Source organism: Aythya fuligula, chromosome 1 (assembly GCF_009819795.1).
Source record: "Aythya fuligula isolate bAytFul2 chromosome 1, bAytFul2.pri, whole genome shotgun sequence".
NCBI lineage: Eukaryota > Metazoa > Chordata > Aves > Anseriformes > Anatidae > Aythya > Aythya fuligula.
In genome coordinates this window covers 7,903,292-7,920,811 of record NC_045559.1, presented here as the reverse complement: position 1 = coordinate 7,920,811, position 17,520 = coordinate 7,903,292, and the positions used below count along the sequence as shown (strand labels likewise).

The 17,520-nt window shown below is 39.3% G+C and overlaps 2 protein-coding genes across 5 annotated transcripts in view; one reads left to right on the top strand and one right to left on the bottom strand.

Annotated features, from left to right (window-relative positions):
* GRM3 (glutamate metabotropic receptor 3) overlaps positions 1–992 on the top strand; it is a 288,383-nt gene extending 287,391 nt beyond the window's left edge. For all 4 annotated transcript variants that reach the window (XM_032187026.1, XM_032187002.1, XM_032187019.1 and 1 more), the window contains one exon: positions 446–992. In XM_032187026.1, the coding sequence (XP_032042917.1) occupies positions 446–519 (74 nt within the window). In that variant the 3' untranslated portion in view covers positions 520–992. The remainder of the gene's footprint in view (positions 1–445) is intronic.
* Positions 993–5,731: 4,739 nt separating this feature from the next.
* KIAA1324L (KIAA1324 like) overlaps positions 5,732–17,520 on the bottom strand; it is a 102,329-nt gene continuing 90,540 nt past the window's right edge. The window contains exons 17-22 of the mRNA XM_032192856.1: positions 16,403–16,499; positions 15,267–15,368; positions 13,739–13,865; positions 12,792–12,970; positions 11,662–11,827; positions 5,732–8,616 (exon numbers count right to left, since the gene is read on the bottom strand). Of these exons, the coding sequence (XP_032048747.1) occupies positions 8,557–8,616; positions 11,662–11,827; positions 12,792–12,970; positions 13,739–13,865; positions 15,267–15,368; positions 16,403–16,499 (731 nt within the window). The 3' untranslated portion in view covers positions 5,732–8,556. The remainder of the gene's footprint in view (positions 8,617–11,661; positions 11,828–12,791; positions 12,971–13,738; positions 13,866–15,266; positions 15,369–16,402; positions 16,500–17,520) is intronic.

Here is a 17,520-nt window from a genome sequence, read left to right as displayed (position 1 = left end):
AAAATCCACAGGTTCACATTTTACTCTACAGAGATATCTTTGCACCACTCTAGCTACATTCATTCACGCTACCATGCAAAATGTTACAATTTGACACCCATGGCCCAGAATCATCACCAAAAAAAAACACACAACAACAACAACTACACAAAAAACTTCAGGCATTTTATTCAGACACTTCTTCGTCAAGCTTAATCACCCTAAGCTCTCTTAGCAAAGAAAAATCAGGTTCCTCCAGAGGGTTCCTCAGCCTCAGATCTGAATTGTCTCCTAGAGGTGCAAGCACACCTCCAGCAGCCTCACAGCTGACGCAGTCACCTCTGCCAGTGACGTGTCATTGGGTATCTTAGTTAAAATTGGGTGAGATGGTCCAGATCCTAATCCTATGCATTGTGATTCTGTCGCCCCCAAAGTTAGTTGATTTTCTCCCCTCTTTCTCTTTCAGCATCTGCTAGTATGTACGTACCGACCGTCTGCAATGGAAGGGAAGTCCTGGACTCCACCACCTCATCTCTGTGATTGTGACTTGCGGTTCAGTTCTTGAGTTTTTAGACTGTTAGGCAAAATTTTGCACATGCTGTGCACTCCAGAAACACCAGAAGACAAAAGTAAACAAAACAAGACTAGTACCTTTTTTTAGAAACAGTGTAATAAATTATTTTTGAGGATTGTACAGTATATAGTGATGTTCTGGAACTTTTTAGACTGATTTTAGCCCTTCTGTTGTTAACGGTTGTAAGGGACGTGTAAATAGCCATGGTTCACAACGTGCATAGTCCTGCAGTAAGGGAGTGATTTGTTGCAAGCACAGTTGCAATGTTAGGTGACTTCTTTCCTACGAAATTTTTTTGTAGCTCCTTGTTGTAATTAACTTAGACTGCATTTCTATGTTGTATATTACAGTTACCTTACGTGTAACAGGTTGGTTTTCTCAGCACAAAACAGCAGTATTAATGTAAAGGCACCAATAATAAAGAGATAAAAGTTTTTCAGCATGGTTTCATTTTTGTTTCTTCCTCCCTCAAGGTCGTCACGCTCCTGAGGGGACTTCCTTAAACACCAGGGGAGGTAGAAAGGATAAAAAGCCTGCAGCTTAAGCATGTATGTGTACACTTAGGTGTGTATGAGTGTATGCCCGTGTTACTAAATCCACATCACATAGTATGTGTTTATGATGGATGCTTTGTCAGGGCCAAGTACAAATTTCCTCTCCTTAAAAAAATATAATAAAAAAGCACATTATTAAAGCATCTCAAGTGCTTCTCTTGTTTTTAAAATGCAGGATAATTTCCAAAAGTGAAAATGTCTAATTGCATCTCAGTGAGGTATTAGCAAAAAAAAAAATGGTTACTGGTTCACTCATTTGGCATGACTTCAATTCATCATGCCCAGAGTAGACTGGTAGCATATAAAAAGCAGAGAGATTTTAGATTAGGTTGGCAAAGAGAGAGAATAAAATCTGTCAGAAAATTAGCTAAGACGGTTTTACACCTCCAGCCAAAACAAAGCTGGTTCCGCTTGCCTGCATCACCGCTGCCGTGAAAAGTAATTGGAGCGCTACGGAGACCAAAAAAAGTTACAAAAGAGAAATGTAGGAGACCTTTGCACATGTCTCTGGGGTGACCTTTGCATTCAAACCAAACAATTCAAGACACATACACACAGTGGCTACTGAGATGACTGCAAAATACGCTTAAAGTCTGGCTTTTATAGCTGCTCTCTGCAAGCCACGCTCGCTCTATTGAAACAATCTGAAATCCTCCCTTCTGCTGGGTCCAATAAGTCATTAAGGAAACAAACACACCTTTGATTAATGTGTCTGGGCATATTTACCTAAGGGCTTGTTCCTGTTGATCTCATTCCAGCTAAGGTCAGTAGCAAAAGTTGCATTGACTTCAAAGGCAACACCAGTCAGGCTTGAAAGGCAGAGACCAGAGATATATGGTGTCGATTATAGAAGTTCTCTGGAGCCCAATTTTCATTTACTTTCAGAGGTTTTTACACATTTCTGGAAAGGTGCAAGTCCTTAGGGCTGAACTGGCAAAGGAATAGTCATTTTGAATGTAAAAATTAAACACATTCTTAAAATTCCTACTCACAGGTAGATGAATAATTCTTTCGCATACCCACGTGTTCACCAGTGAAGATGTCTAGATGTCTACTCCTCTTCAGCTAGCTACATGAGCAGCTATTTCAGCCTCTGCATCGTGGAGCTGTTCAGCACTGAAATCCCTGTGACTTTCCCCAAATAGCTATTGCTCAACCCATGTTACATGCTGAGCCCTGCTGTCAGCTTCTTTATCTCCACAAGCTCTAGAGTGCCTGATGTTTCAGGCTTGGTGCTCACCTTGATGCACAGCACAGGCTTGGAGTATTGTCTTCTCAATCAAGACCCATCAAAGCAACTCCAGTTTGGCAGTGGCATTAATGGGACCTTTGTATGCTCTTTGGTAGAATAAGAGGCAGTACACAGTACGGCAAAAAGTCAAAACATCTGATCATAATGTTAATGTGCTTGCATCAACATCATCTTTATGAGCATCTTAAAAATGCCCAAGCGAGGGAGAATTTCTTCTCAGTTTTTATGGGAAACAACAATTAGGGTCAGATCTACTTCACCTAACACCCACTGCCTACAATATAGATAACTACCTATGAGACAGTCAACGCCTTCTCACTTTGTGGATAGAAGTGGGCACAAGTCCCCTGACTTACCTTGGTTTGCTACTTTAGACTGAGATAAATCTCTCTAAGCAAGGTCTAACACAGCTTGTTCAGATCACAAAGTTTACACCAAAAAGAACGGCATTGTGTCAGATGAACCATGCCCCTAAAATCTAAATTGGCATCACTGAAGCTAATTTATAACAGGTGAAAATCTTATTGTCCCCGAGTTTTCATTCATTTCGATAGCACTATTGAGCAAATGACCTAGTGTCTGTGTCAGAACACATGTTATGAATACTAAGGGGGTTTGAAAGCCACTTGCTTATGGGTTTTTTACACACACACACACACACAAAAAAAAAAAAAAAAAAAAAAAAAAGCACATTGGTCTTCTGGAGTTCCAGCCCCATTTAATGTTCCAGATATTCCTGTATTTCACTTAGTTTGTTTTTTGAAAGCTTTTTACAGCTTTCTGTTGGAATAACCAGGGATTCAGGGTATGTGATATTGCCTGACGCTTCAAGTAATCCAGTTTCAAAACACAGCAAAACAAAAGGAAAATGTCAAAGTCTGGCAAAACCCTTGCACACTGCACTTGCATAAAAATCTCCTGAGAATGGGCAATTTTATTCTTATTATTGCTGATATTGTTGTTATTATTATTATTATTTCTGTTGTTTCACACCATCATTTGAGTTTGTCTGTTTTAAACAATATACATTTTTTTTGTGTTTGCATTTATATAAAACTTCATTTTATAGTATACAACTCTTTTGGTCTCTTTAGTGCTCCCGTCGTAGAATCACAGAATGGTTTGGGTCAGAACAGACCTGCCCTGGTTCCTTACAGGGCCCATGGGATCCCCGGGCACCCCAGCTCTGGGCAGGGGGAAACACTGGGGATGAGAGTGAGGCAGTGTTAACCCAGTGTCTGTGGTGCCTATGGAGGCTGCAGACAAGTTTCATTTTTCATTCAAAAGACAAAATCTTACAGCACCTTAGCTCACTGATACAAATCATAAAGGTCTGTGAATAGCTGATCATGTTGTATTTATTGCTTGAACAGAGAAATAAGACTCAAAAAAAAATAACTGCAGATCGATCTGAAGTAAAGACATTTGGTTTTGGTGGTGGTGGTGTTCTTTTATTATTATTTGGTAGGAGAGATGTTTCTTTTTAAAGTCCTGACACTTTTTTTTTGTTGTTTTGGAAACAAAAACAAAATCCACTGTGGTAAAAAAAAAAAAAAAAAAAAAAAAAAAAAAAAAACATTTTGTTTTGTCTTCAGGTGATTGCTTTTCCTGAACAAATTGGATACAACAGGTTTTAGTCGTAGTCAAAGAAATGCCAAAAGGAATTCCAAAAGTCTTTTTAAACTGAAAAACTCTAATACGTGTCTCAAAATGATCAAATCTTACATTAAAAATATCATATTCTCCTTGAACAACCCAAAAAATCATTGCAAAATATCTGGAACATATTGGTTCCACCTAAAAATGTGAGCTCTGGTTCAAAACTTTTCTGATGCAACCCTTCACACAATTACTACACTTAGAGAAAGGGAGACCAAAATAACCCCAAACCTCATCAGGCTGATTTCCATGATGTTATTCCCTACTCATTAGCATTTACAGTTTGCAAGAAGAAAGGTTGATGTTGTATATCCAGAGCCACCACAAAGCTTCTCAGCAACATAGGAAAAAACTCAGTTTTGTCACTGCAAGGAGAAAAGAGGTCAAAGCCAGGCTGGGCTGTTCTGAGTGGTATGAAATGACATTTTCATAGCAAGAGCCCTCCCTCTCCTTCCTTTTCCCACCTTTTATTGCTGACTGTGACACCACATGGCACAAAATATCCCTTTGGTCAGTTTAGGTCTGCTGCCTGGTTATGTCCCCTCCCCATTCCTTGCCCACCATCAGCCCAATGGCTCTGGTGGGTTTGGCTAATTAACTCTATCCCAGCCAGACCCACAACCTCACTGGCTTTTAGGTGCTGTTAGAGCACCAGACAGCTCACAGGGCTTTACCGATTTCTTCCTGATGAGGTCCCATATTATATACACCCAAACACGGTTGCAGCTGGTGCCCAAGCCACTTTTCATGTTTCTCTCTTCCCTGCTACCCATTGTGGGCAGAGCCAACAGGGTGTCTGGAGATGTCACCATCTGTAGTGACACATACCCTACATTTTATGACCCTAACCTAGCAATTTTTATTTCTGTTCCTATTTCCTTGCACGTTTGCCAATGAAGCACTGTTCCCATGCATTTCGAAGCAACAAGAAATAGAAACAAGGGATTCTGTGAAAGATGTATACAAGGGGAAAGACAGAGAGAACACCACCAGAGAGAAGCAGAATTTCCCAAGTTTTCTCTTAAGGTTATCATTACCTAGAACACCAATTGAAGTCCTTCATGCTTCATGACACAGACCAACCAGTGGCATTCCTTGCTTTGGAAGAAATGCCTTTGTCATTGGGACATCAGCACCCACCGTAGCTGCTTTTACTCTGACATTGAAGCATATGTTGTGGCTGCTGGAGCAAAGTCAACAACCGCTGGCTCCTAAATGGCAACATCTTCTTCTACCTTGTCTGCTTACAATCAAGTATCTCCATGATCTGGGTATTCCTGGCTCTGGCAGGACAGGCCAAAATAAAAATAAAAATAAAAAAAATAAATAAATAAAACACTAAAAACTTTCCCCTTTATTAATGAAGCATCCCCAAACTTCTTAAAGAGTAAATCCTCTCTTTGAACAAAGATGACAGCTCCTTGAAGCTACTCAATAACTTTTCATTGTGGCTCTAAGACACTTAATTTTCCCCAAACCTAGATTCTAAATCAATCGTGTTATATATTAGAAACATCAACCAACTTAATCAGAACCAAGTTAGAATACATTCTTTGCACATTTTCCCCCCAGCAAGTGCTGTCACAGCTAAGACAATAACATTGTTTAATTTGCCAATAATTTATACAGCAAAACCACTAAAATGTGCTTAATCCTTGAAGAGATTCAGTTGCTTGACTCCAGATTTCAAAGAAAAGCATGCAAATGCGGCAATAAAATGCATTCCGTTTAATCAACTGAACACATAACAGACTGATTCACATTGTTTTATGGCATCAAATAACAGTTTCTGATGTGATTCCATGTGGGAGAAATGGGGGAGGTTTCTGCAAGTATATTTTGGCAGGGTACTAGAAGAGGTCCCAGACAGCTGATTTCTTAATGAAGTGTTAAAGGTTTCCAAAATTTAATTCTCATAGGAAAATAAAAACTTCCCCTCCCTACTATGTCTTTAACAGAAACAAAAGACCACAAAAATCAGCTAAGTATGCCAGTTTAAACTCACCTAATTGCCAGACAATGCAATTTCCTTATTTTAAAGCAAATACGGTGTGTGCTTGTATCCCACTATGTCAGTACTGCACCAGATAAGCTGTTAGGTTGCCAGGAAAAAAATTGAACAATATCAGGACAAACCATTTGGAAGCAGAGCTGAGAAGGGTCATCCAGCAAAGTCCATCGGAGCTGACAGAAATTGCCACTTTTTATTTCAAACAGAAAATAAAAGGGAAAGGGAAGGGAACCAAACAAACCCTCTGTGATTTTAAGTAAAATGAAATATAATTCAGAATAATTAAAGCATTTTTACAGTACAGAGATATGAAGGAAGAAATGTTATTCTAGAGAATGAACTGCAATGTGTCTGTGAAAACATATGGAGAGAGAAGGGGGAAAAATTAAAAGAGATGTAGACACATTCAGTTTGGTGGCAGCAAAAAGCTCTAGCCACCACTGCAGACTGGCAATGTTCAGAAAAGGCTGTAGTTCCACCAAAACACCTCAAGTCCAAAATTTCAAATATATTTTCACTTTATTTTATGAATGCCCATCAGATATATATCTTTGATGCTACAGCACACTGGTTGAATAAAAATCAACGACATAAAAACCCTCTTCATAAAAGATCCAAGAAGTGAAGTCCCACAGCCATAACCATTTACTCTGTGAGCATATCATCTCTGACAACCATATATAAATGACATCATGACGACAAACACAATGTACAATAATAAGTGTGCAATGATACAAAATATACAAAAAGGAATGTGTATTTAATATACATTCAACAATACCCCATAAAAATCTTTCTTGGGAAAGTGAAGTGCCTTTTCAAGAACAACAAAAAATGTACACCACTTCTGTAAAGATGCCTGAAGTATCTTCCATCAAAAGAGTAAAGCCTGTGTTTTGTGATGGGAGATATAAAAAAGATGAGCTGAATTTTCCCTAAATAAACAAACAAACAAAAATCTAAGCTTCATAATTTTTTCGTCCACATCTGTAGTATAATAAAATATTCGGAGTGCAGAAAATTCAGTTTAATTTAAATTTTACTTAATAGGGCCTTCTTTTATAGATAGATGTAGCTCAGTCATATAAAACCAAAAAAAAATCTCTATTCTTTATTGTAAAAAGACCATTACTGACCATGTGTCTCTTCTGGCTTTGATGCATTCCACAATTCACATAATTTTACAGGAATGGAAATGTGAGTCTGACCGGAGGTCAGCATAAGTTGGTTCCTCATTTTCTCCTGGATCTATACAAGTCTTGTATGTTTTTTCCTTAATATTTTTTTGCCTAAGTTTCAGATTCCTTTGAGTCTGACTTCAATAGGAATTTCAGGAAATGATTAGGGTGGGCGTTATGAAGATCTCATACTTACAATGTGGCTGACTTTATGAAGTCCACCTAGCCTCCAGTTTTCAGGGCCATGTTTTGTGCCCTTCTTTCCAAGCAGGTGCTTGCATTGACAGCAGAAAGCATTTAGATGCTGAGCTGCACAAGTGCACAAGCCATGCTCAGCTCCCCTGGGATCCACCTTCATTCCTTGCCTAGGTCCAGAAACAGAGGTGGCTGAGTATTTCTAATAAGCCCCTCAGCAGATAAAGCTGGTCTCTGATCTCCAAAAGTAGAGATTCTTGCCTTACTTCCAGAGTTCAGCCTTTGCTGGCTTGCAGCCTAGGGAAAGGTGGCATATTGGCAGCCCAAGGGAGGGGAGTGAAACTGCCACCCACCTCTCTTGAAAGGACAAGCCTCCACAGAGAGCAATGAGTGCCACTTCCACTGTAGATATCATTTTCCTTGTCTTTATAGAGACTAAGCTTTCTATTGCCTGTAAACTCAAGGGCTCAGATCTGCAATTCATACAACAGCAGTTAACACATTTATATTCATTAGCATCAGGTTTTACCCCAATCCTGATTGCCATGAGTTAGGCGTCAGAATGGGTTCAATTTGCAGGTGCAAAACCATGCCTCTTGTATCAGAGGCCAATGCAGACCATCGAGCCCTTCAAAACATTACAATCAAAAGCATTCTCCAGAGTTCAACACTCACCTGAGGCTCATTCCCAGTACCATTCACAATTTTCATTTCAAGAAAGACTCACAGTTATGCTACTAAAGGACAATACACAACATTTGCAGGAGGTTTCAAGCCTCTCTGAAAATCATTCTTATGAATATGTGGAGAAGGAGTGATAGGAAATGAAAGGTACCTATAAATCATATGGCATGCCTGAGCAATGCCCAGGTGAATGCAAAAAATCATGTTATTTGCAGTATGTATATCTCTTCCTGAGTTGAATTTCATTCCCAGTATGGAATCCAAGCATCTGCTTTCGTTTTTGGCAAGGTACTCAATTGCGTGATAAGGCAATCCAATTTTCTGGTTTGCTTTCTGTCTTCTTTCTTCCTAAATGGCTGAGCGTTTCTCACCGAGATCAACACTACAATGTGTGCCAGAATATGCTTAAAATATGGTCCTGTAAAAATAGAAATCAGGTTTGTTTCTTTGAAGGCAGCATTAATAATTATTCATATATTCTGGGATCTTGAAGATTTCAGCTGAACAGATTCAAAGTGATCGTCTTTTTCCTGCAATGGAAAAAAGAGGTTCCAGTCAATTGGGATTCCTCAAATTCACTCCACCACTTGTTACAGACACTTCTCTTAATATCTCCAGAGCAGCTTTTGCCAAAGACTTCACTTCACAGTAACTAAGAGTACAGTTTGACCTTTTCATTATTGTTTAATAAAACTACTCATTATGAAAATGAAATAATGCAAAATTGTCAAAATTCTGTAAAGAAGAAAGACAAGAAAAAAGCCAAGAAGAGAAAGAGAAAATTTATCATGGTACTTACTTTAGAGGGTGCAGGGAAGGTTTGCATTACATACTCATAGTATACAACAGATAGCCAGAGCTGGGGATTTGCAATATAAGCATATGTATTCTTATAATTACTTAGTAATTTGTTCACTACATTGAAGAAAATATTTAGAGCAAAGCCTGTGAATGTGAACACCACTGCCCCACTCCTGGATGGCCATCCTTACTCCTCCTCTGGGAGACCTCCAGGATAAAAAGTCTACAAATCCTCTGGGTCTAAAAATCAGGGCTGGAAAGTTGACTTTGCCTTCTGTTTTTCCTGCTGAGTGACAGGCCAGTCCATCTGCCCAGCAGGTATCAGGGCATGAAGTGTGGACACATGCATTACTGTGTGTGTGAACAACCCAACAGCCCACACAGGAGCTATCAAAGAACCCTAACAAAACTACTCACTAGGAAGTGCTGGCTCTTGCTTCATGTACCCACCATTTATACTTGTTTATGTACGCAAACATTCTGGAAATGATATTAAACTAAGCTCACGATCTAGTCTTTAAAGCAGTCTCCATCAGAGATCAGGACAGCCTGGTGCAGATGTGAGAATAAGCAGGGAAGAAAATTGTCCTATGCATGCCTACAGCAGAGAATATATTCCTTCTTCTGAAGGACCTGGGATTGTTATGCTGGAGACAACAGATGGAACACAATAGTTTCCAACCTGGAGCAGTTCCATAATTCTTTAATTTCTATATTCTCATTAACAATAATAGTTGTTTATTTCTATATTACAGGCCTAGACCTGAATTCCTTGGGTACTCAAAGCCATTAATAGCTGAAATGTTTTTCTTCAAAGAAATGCCATTGCCTGAAGCTCAAACATATAGTTAGGATGCTTCAAATTTTTCTTTATCTCTCAGTTTACATTTCTCCTCTTTTTCTCCCCTGTTTTCCTCTACGTATTTTTTCTATATTTTACATGCAAATACAGCAGGAGATGAATTTCCTCAGCTTTTGCACAAATGAAAAATGATGCCTATAACATTTGTTTTGGAGAAATATATATTAAATTCCAGTTATCTGCAGGGATAGAGGACACAGATTTCAGTAAGCTAATGAGGTACTGTAAGCTGAGTTTGCCAGCTATGATTATCTAGCAGGAAAAAAGGAACCAGCTTAGAAATATTTGACAGGCTGGTTTACAAAGGAGAGAATACTCAGGGAGCCTGCTACAATGGATACAGGAACTTTAAAAAACTCTTTTTGAGTCCAAATAGGCATTCAAGTGGTCTGAATGCTAAAGTACTAAAGCTTACTTTAAAGAAAAAAAGAAAAAAAAAAAAAAAAAAAAAAAACTTCTCCCATGCTATCATCTCTATACTTATAATCAGGCAGAAGCCAGTGGTTGGTGCTGCAAATGGAGTCAGCAAAGCTTTTACAGTTATCAGGCGTACAGCAAAACAGGACCCTCACCAGCAGCACTGGTCATTACGCTCAGCCACAGCCAGGCAAGCCATTTCATGCACACAAAAAAATATCAGTGTTTCAAAGTCATTCCCTTCCTGTAGGATTCAAAATGGAATCAACTTCCATTTTTGCTACAGCTTCACAAAATTTGCTGTGATTTCATTTTATTTACATTTTCAATATTCTTAGCATTACATTTCTGCCCCTTTCCACAAAAAAAAAAAAAAAAAAAAAAAAAAAAAAAAAAAAAAAGATATTGATTTTGCCAGACAAATATTCAGGCTGGGAGCAAGAGGAAGTTCTGCAAATTAGCTGTGTAACTGTACCATCTCCTAGGAGAGAGATCTGGGGAACAGGTAGCATGGAAAGAGGAAAGCAATCCAACAAAAAATGTAAGAGAACAAAGAGAAGGGAAAAGTAAGGGAAAATAAAAGAGACACAAAGGTTTTGTTACATGGTACTCATTCACAGAAAGGAAGTAATGAACACTCAAAATTCTCAAAATTCAAACAAAAAAGTGACTTTTCAAAATATTTCATTATTATTAGTGAAGGAACCTTCTTATTTTGAAACAACAATCTTCAGCAAAACTGTTTGAAAGAGAAAATGTCAATAACCTTTATCCTGGTCATAATAGATGCCCCAGCTCGACTGCCTTAAGGACAATAACAGCTTTCCCATTGACTGCAAGGCATTTGGAATAAAGACCAAAGTGCTTGTGGGATTTACCATGACAGTCCTCTGTTGCTCCCCTGAGGGACATTGAAAGGACATCAAAGGATTCAGACTTCTAACAACTCTACATCATGTGCTGCAGAAAAAATGCTTAGTGCTCCTGCTGCCCACTGATACAGAGGAGGTTGCTGCATTGGGTGACAGGTTTTGGCTGATGCCTCTCTTCATCTGAATTGTATAATGCTGAAAATTATGGTTCTCAAGGCAGCCATGAGGCCAGCCCAGGTGAGCGGCAGACATCTGGCTGGTCGTTATATTCCCAATATCAATTTTCTTTATCTATAATGGCTGTGTTTTCCTCAGTGGAGGAATCCAGTAGGAATCAAGGAAGCAGGGTTCCCTCCACCACTGACTGCTCTTCTGGGGCATGGCCCATACAGAAAAGAATGCTGTGGAAAGCTCTCTGCAGAAGAGGGAGCGTTTCCTCAATGCCCCACAGCATTTATCATTATTTCTTCTGTGGATCTCAGCCGGTCAGCTACAGACTGGGTGACGTGTGTGTGGGAGGCTGCACAACGCACCGTGCAAATTAGCATTGCAGCCTCATCACATCCAGTAATAAATAATGGTAATAATTATTTTTAGTATTAATAGTAGTAATTACTACTTACCTTCGTTGCCAAGGATTTGAGCTTCCCCAGCAGTGACTGCTTATTTGAATATACTATTTCTTCTTCATTATCTTCTCCTTCCATTATAGCACAACTGTCAGCAGCTGGCAGCTCACACTCTTTTGAGTTCGCTGTCATCACTAATTTGGAATATTTATACTCCAGCCTGAAGATATAAAGCCAGACAGGTATTGTGTTTTGTTTTTTTTTTTTTTATGAATGTCCCATATTCAAAGTTTTTGTAATTTAGATTATCTGCAGGCCTTCCAGATAGTTACTTCTGAGGTAATTACTATGAATTGGATATATTTCAACCATTAAAAATGCATAACCAGAAGAGTATTAACAATACATTCAGTACCTGCTCTCCAGGTTAGCTCTCTAACTTTAGAAGTCTCTAGAAAAAAATCCATATTTAAAAAAAAGAAAGAAAAAACCACAAGAGTAAGTATGTCAGACTTCCCAAACTGTAGATTATACCAGAGGACTTCCTCAGGATCTTCTTCACGCCACTGTCCAAAAGGCTTTGGGGGTGAAGAAAGGTGTGTAACAGTGTGAGGTGGGGACCACAATGCTGGCACCCAGGTTTGCTGAAGCTGGATATAGAAGGGGAGGTGAAATACTGTGGAGGTGGAATCACAGTTTGAAGGTTTATGGCATGAGGTTCAAGATGCAGAGGACAAGAATGGGAAATAGACAGTAAGTTTGGTCTGAGAGACAGGCATCTTTTGGGTGTGTAACAGGCATAACCTGCCCAAATAGACCTGAGAAATTTACAGTCACAAAACCTATTTCAACCCCACTGAACGGTATGAAGTAGACTGAAGAGAGATCCTTTTGGTCTTCAGACTTTGACAAAGCAGTGTTGCTTCAAGACCTGAAGTCAACCTCAAAATCTCAGCGGCTAAAAAGTCAGTTCCTATTGGGAAATCTTCCCATAACAAATTATCGTATATTCCTTGCTAGCATTTTTGACAGCCACTGTTGGCAGAAGAAATCTCATCTTGGTGGATTAAATGATCCAACACAGCATTTTTCATCAACATTGTCAGAAGTCCAAATCCATGAAATGTCTTTCTGTACACTACACCAAACTTACTTTGATATGCAATACAATTTGCAGTACTTACTTTTGGTTCTTCTTCCAAAAATAGCAGGTCAAGGCTATGAGCAAAACGGCTGTGAAAGCACCAACACCAGCTCCAACCTTTAGCCAAAAATCTACCGTTTCACAAGTGCTGGTTCTTTTCTCTGGCAAGGGAACCCCTTTAATGCAATGCTTTGGCTCATTCCATACATACAAGGTTTCCTTTCAAACAGAAAGCACAGAACAAAAAAAAAGTAAGCTGTTTATAGGAACTATTCGGAGTTGAAGAAAACAAGCAAGCTTTAGGTTAGACGTTTTTTCAGTAAAAACAAACCAAAGCTTGTACTTCAGGTTTTCAGATTCTATGTGCAGTCATATTTGTCTGCTCTATTGTCCCCTTGACTGTGCCTGCAGGTTCAGACATGGCAAAAGGGCTTCCTCTTCTTTATTGATCTTCATCTGACACAGTTTGGTTTGGACAGGGATTGTAAATAGGTTGTGCCTGCTTTGGAGATGTTTATCAACAGTTCTGAAACAGTGAAAGGACTTCCAAATATTTGACCAGAGAAGGCAATAGCAAAAAAGTTGCAAACAAAGTAGAACGAATTTCTAAACGGAAATTCTGAACCCTTCCCTAGTGTGCCCTGATGTTTATGGCTGTTTAGGGACTGAAGTCCTCTGAGTACTCCATCCTACACAAACAGCTTGCCTGCACATATGAATAAATCCAGAGTTCGGTTCCCTGCCCATACAGGCACAACCCAGCTGTCCTCCAGGAACCATTCTGCTATGGGCACAAGTCTCAACTCAGGAGCCGAGTCTCAACACAGCTCCTGACTGATATAGGGCTTGCACCTAGCCAGCTCAGAGCATAAACTGAGATTCCCTAACTCTGCCTGCACTTAATGTGTCCACTTGCACACTGAAATTCAACAGCATCCAAGTTTTACCCAAATGAACCCATGTGACTTGGAGCTGGGGATGCTGTACCTGAAATCCTTTTTTGCAGGCTCCCTCAATCTCATGGTAGTCTTGCTCCGTGCACAGAGGGCAAGCTTCTGCACTTTCCCACATGAAGTAGAAAGTGCATCCATCGCAAGTGCCAGCCGGGCATGAGCTAGGAGGACAGAGAAGTTTAATTACTACTTATGAAACATTCTGGAGTTTGCATCCTCTCTCCACATTCTGCTGCTGAAGACTGGTAGTGGTAAGTATGATAAATGGGTAAACATCCACCACATCAGCAGATGGAAAAATCTGGAGGAAGAATTTTTCCGTTCAAAAAGTGCTGTCACAAGTGAAAACAGATGTTGGACTGTCAAAGGTCTAAAGAAACAGTCCAGAGTTCCTGGCACTGAGTACTACCTACACAATTACAATGAAGAGAAGAAAAAGCAAGCATTGGAGACCAGCAGTACTACTCCAGTGTTTCACCAGCATGCGTTAGAGCAGCGTGTGCCTCTTTCACTATTCTCCTGCACTAGGTGATTGTTCCACATGAATGCTACAAGCAGTTCCTGCTGCTGTTACAGTGATGTCTGGGTGAGGTCACCCATATGGAATGTACTTGTCCTGTCATGGTTAATTACTAGAAGGATGTTCACCAGTTAATGAAGAGGTAACATCTTCTCTTAGTCTAAGAAAGACTAATGGACCTATTATGTATTCAGCCGGCAGAACAAAGTTGTGCTGGCAATGCCAGGACTTTCACACAGCTTTTGCTCCTGACAACTGCATCAGTTCTAACAGCAGCAGTGACCAAAAGTGCCTGCACAAAATTGGGTTGTGTAAATGTGAAATGTACCCATACAGAAAAATTGACTTAATTTTTTCTTAAATCGACTTTTTCCTGTGTCATCTGGAAAGCTGTTATCCTGATTTGAAGGACTGAAAATTCCACAGAGATAAAAGCTAGAAGAGAATAATTGATAACTATGCTCTCTAGACTATGGAATATTGCTTTGCTGTGTATGACAAGAGCATTGACAGACCTTTCTCCTCTTTCATCTCTTTTGTCTTATGCTGCAACTTCACATGATACTAAACAGTGTCTGGAGGATCAATGAGTTACATGCAATACTATATGACATTTATCAGGTACTTCAGTGTTTGAAAACATCTGTCCGACTTCTGAGCTAATCAAAGGGGGACTAGGAATGGAGAAGTCAATAAGAAATGAGATACAGTATATCGTATCATCTGTGTGCTGTTTCTACCTATCCTCATGCTGTTAAAAGCAAGGTAGACTACTACTCTCACCACAGGTGAATTATCTATCACAGCTCACATCATGAGCTACCTGCAACATCTCTTTCCACACAGCTTAAATTGCAGTTGGTCTGAAGGGAGGCAATAGGCACAAAGGTCCCCAGAGCAAGGCCTTCACCTATGAGAAATGAGTGACACCTCCTGGTGGGTTGATGAAGGAGACAGCACTTCTCATTGCTATTGAGTAAAGTCACTAATGAATTTTGTAAAGGTTGCCTGAGGCACTACTGGGATACAAGTACTTAAATACCTGGGCACAGAAAGTTCTCCTTGGTCCGGTTTGTTGGGGTTGCATCTCATCGTCACAACAGTTGCACGACCATTTTCACACGAGGTTGTCACTGTTGAAGACCTAATATGAAACAAGAGGAAGAATGTGCAGTCAGAAATATGTTTCCACTACAGAAAAAGTACTCTGAGATGCCACTCAGGGAGCTGCTCTGTTTGAATTCTGCTGAGCCAAGGAATAAACTTGGCCAGAAAACAGGATAGAACAATTAAAAAACAGAATTCCTGGCACTGTGTATGGTAAGTAACTTTGATGGAGGGCTTATGATGTCTCAGTGTTTGCTCAGAAACTTTAGAATCACCCTGTCCTGAAACAGCAGAAGGCAAAGAGTATTCAAAAACTGCAAGACAAACACTATAAGACAAATTAACAATATGCTCAAAGTACGGTCACTACTGTGGGGTTCAGTCTGCAGAATCAGACACTGAAATTTAAATGTTTGTGCATGAAATGCTGGTATCAAAAGTGGTATAGACAATTAAAAACTATCACTGAAGCCAACACAGAGAGACAATCAGTGCAACAGAAGTAGGTATGTGCCTTAGGATAACCTGAAATGTCCCACAGCTCCAGAGACTGAACTTAGAAACTCAGTTCACATGTAGACACCAGCATGTAGACATCTTAATTGAGGTGATATTTGAGCTAGTTCTTACCCCAGTTGAGATATTCCTGATTCGGAGGAAAGTGAAGAATAGGAAAAGCATAATAACAACTGTGCAGGTTGGAACAATTCTTTTTAACATTCGTATCATTTTTGTAATAAACTAATAAGAAATTAATGTAGAAAAAAATGGACAATGGATGTGTCAAAGTCATATATGAGAACGTATAGAAAGTACAATGATATTGGAAGTGGCACTTGGATGAATCAAAGTTCTGGTATCACTGTCTGTCCACACATCAAGTGTAATTTAGATTTGAGTAAACAGTGTTTGCTGATTTCAAAAGATGTTCTTCAATGTGACAATCAATATCAGCCAGATAGTGATTAAAGTGAGAAAGGTTAAAGGTGGATTAAAGATCTTCTCTCACAGCTTTAGATCACTTTAAACAAATGAAAGTAGAGGTATTAATAAACAGTATTTTTTACCTACTTGTAAAAGAAATGCACATCAGGTACTTTGCTTGGAGAAGGAGGAAACAAATCTGTCTTGATACTGATATTTTCCAGTGTTGTTTCAACGGTAGCTCCTAAAATTTGAGAAAAATATAAAAATAAAAGGAACAAGCTAGGAATGGATTTCTGAGGGGTTCACGCATAATATTTTCTCAGTCTGCAAGGTATGGTTCTCACATAACAGCATTTCATGACCATTGTACATTTTCCTTTATTCTAACTGAACTTTGCAGATTTGTATGTTCCTCATACCATCTGATTTCCTTCTACAGACAAAACAAAATAAAAAGTACTAAAAGAACACCAATGTAAATTGATTATACTCTTTTGTCTAAATTTAAGTTTACCAGAAAATACTACAGAATCATAACATAACTCAGGTTGGGAAAGGACCCCTGGAGATCGTGTGATCCAACCAACTGCTCAAAACATATGCCTTGCTTATGATACGCATAAATATAACTCTTAACACATCATAATCATAACACCCAGAGCAATCTGTAGTATTGCAGGAAAAAAAAATGCAATGACAAAATTCAGAAGGATTATAGATTCATAGAAAAGCCTTGATGGCAAATTTTGGAACAAATGACAGGCTGATGTGTAAAATAACACAGGTCTGCATGAATTTTGGAGGAGAGTTGAGAAAGAGGAAAATTCAAGTAACCCAATTTCTCGCATATCTTTTCAATCCCATGAACAGAAGAACAGAAAATATTGGTGCTGCATTACAACATTTCAGAAAGAGGGAGATGTACAAATGGGACAGACTGCATCCTCCTGGTGAGGTGAACAATTGCTAGAACTGTAATAGAAGCAAAATGGTAGCAGCCAGCAACTGATGGGAAGATGGGCATGGCTGAAGAAAAGAGTTTTCTTCTTGTTCTTGCAACAGGTCAGGCAAACTGGATGCATTCTCTACACAAGTCAGAGCCTGTGATCATGGAAGCACAGAGATCGATGCGCCTATTAACATTCCTGAGGTGGTCATGCAGGTGAAGGATGCTTGCAGAACATCATAGCAACACAGAACAAAAATAAGCTGTGCTGCAACAGCCATCAGGAACATGCAGAGAAAGACTTCATGTTATTGTG